At 38.6% G+C, this 9,640-nt stretch overlaps 2 protein-coding genes across 4 annotated transcripts in view; both read right to left on the reverse strand.

The window, feature by feature from the left end:
- Positions 1–9,640, reverse strand: part of LOC123979295 (partitioning defective 3 homolog) — a 387,436-nt gene that overhangs the window by 135,465 nt on the left and 242,331 nt on the right. The gene's annotated exons all lie outside the window — the stretch shown is intronic.
- The window catches only part of LOC123979218 (WD repeat-containing protein 37-like), a 1,096,407-nt gene continuing 1,086,767 nt past the window's right edge, over positions 1–9,640 (reverse strand). For all 3 annotated transcript variants that reach the window (XM_046063044.1, XM_046063052.1, XM_046063034.1), the window contains exons 12-14: positions 3,255–3,389; positions 2,549–2,663; positions 1–2,438 (exon numbers count right to left, since the gene is read on the reverse strand). In XM_046063044.1, coding sequence (XP_045919000.1) covers positions 2,307–2,438; positions 2,549–2,663; positions 3,255–3,389 — 382 coding nt within the window. In that variant the 3' untranslated portion in view covers positions 1–2,306. The remainder of the gene's footprint in view (positions 2,439–2,548; positions 2,664–3,254; positions 3,390–9,640) is intronic.

Below are 9,640 nucleotides of genomic sequence, written 5' to 3' on the forward strand. Positions count from 1 at the left end.
AAGGAAATCACACATTTTTATTGGAAAGTGTCAGCGAGCACGTACCCGTCACAATAAAGTATGCAAAGTAGATCACATAACGAAGTTTGAAGTGAATATGATTTGCAACAATGAAGTGAAGCCTGTCCACTTTTTTTACCCCTCCAATCTGGCACGCAATAATTTAATGTATCAATCCAAAATCATATTTCCTCCGAGTTAGAATTCATATGTGGGGCGCAAATCGGACTTGCCTTTCTACCTGCAGATCAAAGTGACATTGATATCAGTGGGCGTGAGATTGAGTTCCCTGAGTGAAACAGGAATAAAAATCCTATCTGCACTGTGCAGTGGAACACAATTAGTTATTTAACAAGCATTTGGAAAAGTGCACTGATGCTCAGATGGATACGGCTAATGCACCATTTTAAATGCAATGGTAAGGCATTTCAATAGGTTTTTTATATTTTTAGGCTCACGCTACTTCTAAATCCATCTCGACTCTATTGTTGGCGGAAAGAGCAGTAAAGTGTGTATTCTGAGGCCAATGTTTGGGTAAGTAATGCATACCTATGTACACTGAGCTACATCTACACCAGTCACACAAGTAAAATCATTTTATGGGATTTACAGCACTGAAATAAGTTAAAACATCTGAAGATCAAAAACTACAGCCTGACTTCATGTTCAGGATATTGCACAAGTGTAACAAATAGAGTGTCCTGGATTCAGGTCAAGCCCAATTCTAGTTATAATTCTCAAACTGAGATTCAGTGTGTACTTCAAGCCATGTTCACTGATTTCCGAGACAGAAATCGGCTTCACAGGAAGCATAGAGGAGCTGGGTTATTGCTTCTGTATTTGGATAAAGATTGCCTTTCAGAGACTGAAAAGCGCCATCTACAACAAAAAGGTGCAAGAGGTCATACAGTACAAGGCTAAGGTTCAATGCAAAGTGTAAACACTATAACTTCATATTGACAGGCTGTTACTGAAGCACAGAAATGACCAGTAACCAACAAGTTCACTTAGGGACGACACAGTACAGCAACGCAGGGTTCTGAGTTAGCAACAGGGTGAAGAGGATGGGTCTGAATTTCACTGACACCAAGAAAATATGGGTGCATATTATGGCAAAAAGTAGTGACACCTAAACCTGCAACATATAGGAAATACTAGATTATGATAATGTGGACACGTTGCATTGTTAACAACAGAAGTGCTGTCATTTTCCCATTATTGCTATTCTCTTGATAGAGAGGCAGAACAGAGCAATACTTTTTAAAATGAAAAGCCTTCTGTAAACATGGAACAAGGCAGAGTTACAGTATCATAAGTTTGACATGTTGACAACAAAATGTGGAACTGTGGACGCTGGCCGTGAACCGAAAGCATCAAAATGTAATGTAATAGGCAAAGACGCAAACCTGCAGCAGATCCTGTTTGAAACATTTGAAAGACAACTGAATGACCCAGCAGCCTGCATGCTGCACAGGTAATCTGGCAGGCCTCAATATGATATGTTTTGTTCCATGATGAGAAATATTATATCTCTATAAGTAGACTAAAAGAATAAAAAACATTTCACAGAACCACATTATCTCCGCAAGACACTTAATCTGTAAGACACTTAATCCATGAACAAGCAACAACCTGCAACACAGGTCACTTATTTAGGCCACAACATTATATATACATAACCTATTTATATCCTATACTACAAACTCTCCTGGCCTTCTATTTGTTCTCTCACACCTTTACAAGTAACATTCGCACACCGGGTTTATCGACATGCAAGAGCAACCGTTCGGCAGTAACTAAACAACAGTGATGTGAAGAGCAGCCTATGACTGAGGAGTCACACATATTACTTTAAAACTTTAAAAACAGAAAAGGCTGGGAATGACACGATCAGCCTAGCCACGTCACAATTCACAATGCATGCTAACTGAAAGGGTGAAACACAGGAGATCAGCTCTGTGGCCTCGTACACACTATACACTTTAAAAATGTTGGAGCCGTGTCGGCTCACTTAACAGCAGGAGATGTTTCAAGGTTTCAGCTGTGGGTGTACACAACAAATGACAGAGTTACATACATCTGGGGAATATGCTCTTGCTAATTAATGTTAATAGCTGCAGCACTAATTGTAATAATGAACAATGTTTTTCACACATTCCAGCAGCTGGAAATCAGTGAAATACATGACAACTAAAATGCTGAACACTTCAAACATTTTAGCATGTGCGAGGACACAGATTGCAGTGTTTATGTGTACCGTCTCCTACGTTACAGTGTGTTTCTGCTGTGTGTGCATGTCAGTGGCGTCACTTCTCCTGCAGCAGGGCCGGGATGTTGATGTTCCAGCCGATGGCCTGTCGGTCGAAGCCGCAGGTGAACAGGTTGCACGACTGGTTCTCTTCATTCCACGCCGTACAACACACCATTCGCCTGTGACCCTGCACACACACACACACACACACACACACACACACACACAAAATTCCTGTTTGATGCTGATTAACTTGAGAAAAACACGTCTTCCTGTCCACTTTGTTTACGTCCTTACCATTCTGTTGCTGCGTGGAAGTCTGGCCAGCCTCACTCCACTCATATCAAACAGTCGGACTTGTCGATTGTCGTGTGGCAGAGCGATGATCTTCTGGTTGGCAGAGACGCTTATCCTGAAAGATCAGATCGAGTTCACTTGCTAATGCTAGGTAAACTCTCTGAAGATCTCCAGTACACATGCAGTCTGGACCTTTATTCTACAGCATGTCACATTTTGGTTGATTTGATAACAGAAGTTACTTTCTAGTTTGCACACAAGTCCATATGCAGGAGTTCTGGGCAATTTGCTGCTAAATAGGAGAAGGGCCTTTTACATTTCTGCACCTGGGGGACCACTGTCTCATGATTCATCCATGATTGTGACATGTGATGGTGTTCAATCATCACACTCTAATGAAACACAGCAATATAACATATTCATGCATACTCATGTGGAATCCAATTAATTTATACCGTTAACAAACACTGAAGTGTGTATCAATTTTGCAACCAATATGCAATTAATCAATCTGCATCATATACAGGTTTTTCACTGATGGATTGCACTGATCAACTGATACATTATGTATAACAACAATATTGCCTCAGTGTCATTCAAATTTGTCCTTAGTTTCTGCAATGAAAATCTTTGTCTACAGAGAATTAAAACAGCTTGTAGCGATAAATGCACCCACAAGGCCTGGCTGTCATCCAATTACACCAACCTGTTTACAGCTGAGTCAGTGCGGATGGTTGCTATAGGCGACCTCATGTTCTTCAAATCCCACACCTTGACGGTGCGGTCGTCACTCCCTGAAACCACATTGTCACCCACCGTGAACACTGCTGACGTCACCGTGCTGCAAAAGATGGACACAAAAAGACGCCAGTTGGGTTACAAAGACATGTTATATTGGATCACTTTTCAGAGATTCACACTGTACTCTACAATCCTATTCAAGTGCAGTGAAAAGAGTTGACAGAAGTACAGTTCCAGCTTTAACAATTCAGGGAAAGGACAAACATTGCGGGAGTTGATGCTTATTTATAGCCAGTCTAGTCATCCTCTCCCACAGACGCTTTAATTACTCATACACCTGAAACATGATACACCACAGATACACATGTGTCACAGTGATGGTGTCAAGATACGTTATGAGCACTGACACCACTTGAACCTCGAGGGGGTGTGTCATATTTCAGAAAGTTAACATTGTGTCGCTTCTGGTTTACCAGGTGATTCTCAATTTTAAAACATTACAAGGTGACACCCTTCCACTATTTCCCCACTCAGGATCACACTCACACGCTGAATTCCTGTCACAGGTGTAGCTGTCGCAAAACGACTTGATCGGTTAAAGAATGACCTAAAAAGCCTCGACACCATTGAATGCATTGGAGCTGTCAAGACGCCGCGAAAGACAGCTTACTTATACTTTTACAGTGAGTGTAACTGGCACTTTAAGCTTACTATTTAAACTCCATCCATTACTTTTAGCTAACTATTTCAAGATTTCAAGTCTGCTCACATGCTACCTAGTTTTCACACATTCTCATTTGCTGCACATGGTGTTGATGTGTTACAACTGACTCAGGTTGATGGGCAGCTTTTACGGTAATGAGATATCACACCGGTTTGTAATCGTGTTATGTTATTTTTTAACACAATGTACATTATATATTTTATCAAATCATAATTTAAATTTTTTTTAATAAGTCGAGCTTTCTGTTTACCTGGTTGGGAAATCACTGTATAAAGGAGTATTGTGGGCAATGCTGTAAATCAATCAGCAGGTTTGATTTATGGCAATATTAGATTTACATATTTTGATTTTTACAGATGAGGTAATGTGATATGTCTGCATTTATTCTTGCACATTCTCAATTGAATCTCCTTTTTTTTGCAATTATAAAGTTAATGCATTGTGATGGAATTTTTGTCCATGCCTTGTTCAAGCAACCAGCAACCAGCAACAAACCCTATTTTTCCCAGGAAGCATTTACCAACTGAAAAAAGCCTAACATAGATAGGACCTTTAAGATATGAACGGATCCACATATGATGAGTGTAAATGCTTTATAGTATAACACCCTACAAGAGGTCTTAACAGTAAATTATATCCCATGTACTGCTTCCCACAGTAAGACTCACATATTTCTGGCGCTTTTGCTGCCTGTTAATTCTTAATGACTCACTAAACTTAATTTTGCTGACCTCCAGTAGTTAAAGTTCTAACCATTGCAGTAGTCAGTATGACCCTGACATCAATGCAGCTGTAGTTACAGTTGCAAAAGAGCACAACTCTGATCACATTTTTGATGCTAGCTATGGTCAAAGATGCAGACCAAAAGAAGTCACAAGATGTTAGTCTTGCACTCTTTAAAAGGACAAATTGTGCCACAAACACAGTACATGTTGCTACATTATATCTTCAGCTCTGTTGGGCATATAAAGGCAGAAATGTTCTTTATATGCATACAGAGTCACCCTTTTCTGCACTGCTCCACATTATAGCACTAAGGTCAGGCTTAGCCATTCATTTAATAGACCTTTAATATTTCCAATCTATAGCTGTATGTCAGTCGCTCCTGTGAGGCTTTTTTTCCCCTTTTCTTCCTGTTCATTCATGGAGGTAAGTTTGTTGGCGCTGGTTAGTGTCCCTTCACGCACACAAGCACTGTCTACATCTAGTTTTTCCTTCTAAAATTGGCTTCTCTCTTAATTCAAATTGACATGGCATTAAGGGCTAATTAGGGGACTAGACTTAGTCCTGTTAGGGAGGCCGAGGCTCAAGGAAACTGCTGTATCGTTACAGGCACCTTCTGACATTGCAGGGTACTGCCCACATGGGAATACAAGAGGTAGAGAGAGAGATGGAGAGAAGAAAAGATATGAGGTGTGCTAGGTAAGCGGTGCGTGGGGAGCGTAATCAGACAGGGTAATTGATTAAAAGGTTGATTAAGGTTAAAGGGTTTTTAGAATGGGTGGCGAGGAGGGTATTCAGTGTTACTTAATGGCATCTCTGCAGTGTGTCTCAGCCAAGGTCAAGACTCCTTGCGACTGGAGGCGTGGGGAGTTAGGAAGGAAGTGAGAGACATAGAGAGGGAATCATGGGACCTCTGCAGTTGCAGAAGTTATGTTGAGCTGCGTGTCTCCCTAATCATAAAGACTAAAGGTCCCATTGCCTCATAAAGGTGACATACAAGAGGGGGTTTTTTCTTTCTACAATTGTGGCATGATTTCAGGATTTCAAGTGTCTTAATGTCACATTTCCTAACTGGTTGTTGTTACTTCTTTACCTACGAGCACATCTGTCATTCATAAATCTGCTGGGTAAACTGGAGTATTTATTTTCTTTGATTCTTATCCTCTTTCCTAACAAATGATTTTAATGATATCTGCCTGTCCTTCTCAGCTTTGAGGAGACCATTCATTCTGACCAAATGCCCAACTCTGTTTGCAGAAATGCCGCACTAGACTTGCAAGGAATCTCTAGCATGCTTCACTGTTGCCTGCAGACACTCATTCTTGTACCACTCTACAGCCCTTCAGCAAACAACCTGCCTTCTGCTGCAGCCGAATATCAGTCCAGAGCACTCGCTGCCATTTTTCCTGCGCCCCAGTTTCCATGTCACAGGTATGGCTTTTTGGTAAGTTTTTTGGCCAACCACAGCGTCTATGGTACTCAGTGTTGCCCAATTCTCTCTGCTTCTTCTAAAGAGCTTGGACAGCACATTTGGAAAACCCTATCTGCCTTGAAATGGCTGCCTGAGTGAGACCTTGCTGATGCAGTATAACTACCTTGTGTCTTGTTGCTGTGCTTAGTGTTATCTATCTATCCATATATATATATATATCTCCATATCTATATCTATATATATCTAGATATATATATCGAGATATATCTATATATCTATCTCTATATATCTATCTATATATCTATCTCTATATATCTATCTCTATATCTATCTCTATATATATCTCTATATCTATCTCTATATATATCTCTATATCTATATATATATCTCTATATCTATATATATCTCTATCTCTATCTCTATATATATATATATCTCTATCTCTATATATATCTCTATCTCTATCTATATCTCTATCTCTATCTATCTATCTATCTATATCTCTATCTATCTATCTATCTATCTATCTATATATATATCTCTATCTCTATATATATATCTCTATCTCTATATATATCTCTATCTCTATCTCTATATATATATCTCTATCTCTATCTATATATATATATATATATATATATATATCTATATCTATATCTATATATATCTATATCTATATCTATATATATATATATATCTATATCTATATCTATATATATATATATATATCTATATATATATATCTCTATATCTATATATATATATATCTCTATATCTATATATATATCTATATATCTCTATATCTATATATATATCTATATATATATATATATATATATATATATATATATATATATATATATATCTCTATATATATATATATATATATCAATCTCATAATACATTTGTGGATTTCTTTAGTTAAATTAAAAGTGCAAATAAAATTTTTGGCTCCTTCAATTAGATGTTAATTTGTCTTGTTGTTGTTGAATTTTTTTATTCTAAACAATAAATCAGTTAACAAAATCTGAGAATTTTGGGAAAGAAAACAATCTAGTTGCAGTTCCAGTTTGGACCATAATATGTATGAAAAATTGGCAACACATTGGCAAATTTCAGCTTTTTAAAAGAGAGAAACATTATGGACCAAAACAAAGTACTACAGTAGGATTATAAGAACTGATTTGAGTGCAACATCAGGAAGGATATATAATTATAATTATTTATTTAATTTTTTTTTAAAACATCAAACTAAGATAATGAATGATCTCAGATGTTGCTTTCGGCATTTTTAGTTGTACTGATGTGAATTCTCGGTGGCGGGATGGGCTTTCATTTGCTAGTTATCCTGATATTGCAGAGTAATTCAATTACAGTACAGTCCCATGTGATTTGTCTATTCTTGGAAATGGGGAACTGCAGTGGCAGACAGTTTTGAGCACTCTTAACTCAATATGCGACCAATTGCATTTGGACAATGATCTTGAGACACGTGTGCAGTAGAATTGACGGCCACAAGGTGAGAGTGGATTGTCAAGGTTGGACACAGGGATTGATATGTTACTAGGCACATCTGAAGTAACATCAAAATAATCGTTCTTCTAATTTGTTCGGTTTTCTCTGTTTATGTAAACCACTCTATCGCTCCTGTGCATGTGTTCGTTGTCTGCACGATCAGCGGGAGTGCCACATACACCCACACACCCCAACATGGCATTCCTTTTCGGTAATTGGCTGTGGGTACAGCGTTGATGTTTAAGCTCAAGTCTTCTCAGAGTCCTCTGTCTAAACAACTGGAGAGGCTTGAAAAGCCTGTTCCCCTCAAGCCTGCAATCAGTGGCTTACACGGTAAGTGCCCAAATCAGCATCTTAATGGCTCCCGGCTATATAGCTGATGTCTCTAGTATACTGTATATCGCAGAATGGCCTTCATCTCCCTACAGGGACTGCTGCTTATTTAACTTAATACAGAATAGAATTATTGATGAAGAAGCCCATCTCCATGCAGTAACCCAGAACAGCTGTATAGTATATAACTCCTTGTGTTTTCACATCTCTCCTTCTCACCCTCTCTGCTCTTTTTAACAGGGCAGGTCAAGTATGTGCTGCCAGCTGCAGTTACTCTCTTCCTCTTAGATGTGTTCTTATTACAGTGTCTTTTGTTTGAGGGATTGATGTTTGAGCCTTTTATCTCTAAGGCTCCTATCTATGCTATTGTGTCTAGAACAGATGTTCTTCAGCATGTGCCATTGAACCTCATTATGGAGTAGTTTTTTTGTTCTACAAAAAAAAGTCACTACAGTACCCCATTTTAAGGATTTAAACACTGCAAACCAGGTGCTGAACAGTATAGAATATGCTTATGAGAATGGACACTTCTAGGCCTTGGTTACACAGAAGGATATTCTCTTAAACTTAAGGCATAGTGGATATAGCCTAGCTGCAGGCTATTGAATTTAAGCTTACTATTGTAATACTGAGCCAGTAGTCTGTTGAAAGGCTATATTTTTATATAGCGGATTAACTTAATCCCTGAGATATAACCCCAGTGACCTAGCCTTATAGCTGCTCTGCTTTTAAAATATCTACAGTGCACGCTGCAGTATTCAAGCTGGCATTTCTTTCCACTAGCCGTAATTGTCAGTTTGCAATTCTGATTTGTCATTCCCGTCCCAAACCCTGGGAGACAGCTGATGCTGTGATGGAATTAGAAATCTATTATTTTAATAGTGAACCACAGCAGCAGAGGCAGCTCGTCCCTTTCTCCTTCCCCCGATCTCTTTGCCCTGTATCAGGTAGGGAGGAAGTGCAAGTCAGCAGTTGCTTCTGTCATCCACTTTGATAGGCAGAAGGCAAGTGTAGCACAGTTCAGTCAGATGTTGTCATATGCAATCCAAATGGGTACCGCTCAGCTCCCTGGTTATATAAGTCTACCTAAGGTGATGCTTTCTGATAAGCTGTTAGGTTACTGTTTTGTCTGGTTTGGAATAAGCCTATCAAGTTATTATTGAGCTGTTTCACTTTACTGGCTGTTGTATCTATGAATATTTAATGAACTCTCAAGTTGTCTGGGAAAGTCAAAACAGGGAGTCGGGGGAGCTCTTCTCAGCTGTCTGTCTACGTAGAACACTTAATGCATTCTTCTTTCCCTCTTAACCAAGCTAGCTGATGCTCTACAGTAGGGCTGGGCATTATAGAGTAAACTATATTCAGAAGACTGTTTCTGATATTGATATACTGTGTATCACAGGATCTGTTTTTGCATGAAAATTACATGTGAAGACGTCTAGTTTACACACACTGGTCTGCTAATAATGGTCAAACGGGACCTTTTCATTTTCAGACATCCTTCTGTTCTGTTAAATTCAGAAAACAATATCCAGGATACTTACTGGTTAAATCAAGGTTTAATAAAAAAAAATGTTTATCATGATAAACAGTGTAAAAATATCCTTCAATATGAATATAGTTA

The sequence above is a fragment of the Micropterus dolomieu genome, linkage group LG01 (assembly GCF_021292245.1).
Source record: "Micropterus dolomieu isolate WLL.071019.BEF.003 ecotype Adirondacks linkage group LG01, ASM2129224v1, whole genome shotgun sequence".
Lineage (NCBI taxonomy): Eukaryota > Metazoa > Chordata > Actinopteri > Centrarchiformes > Centrarchidae > Micropterus > Micropterus dolomieu.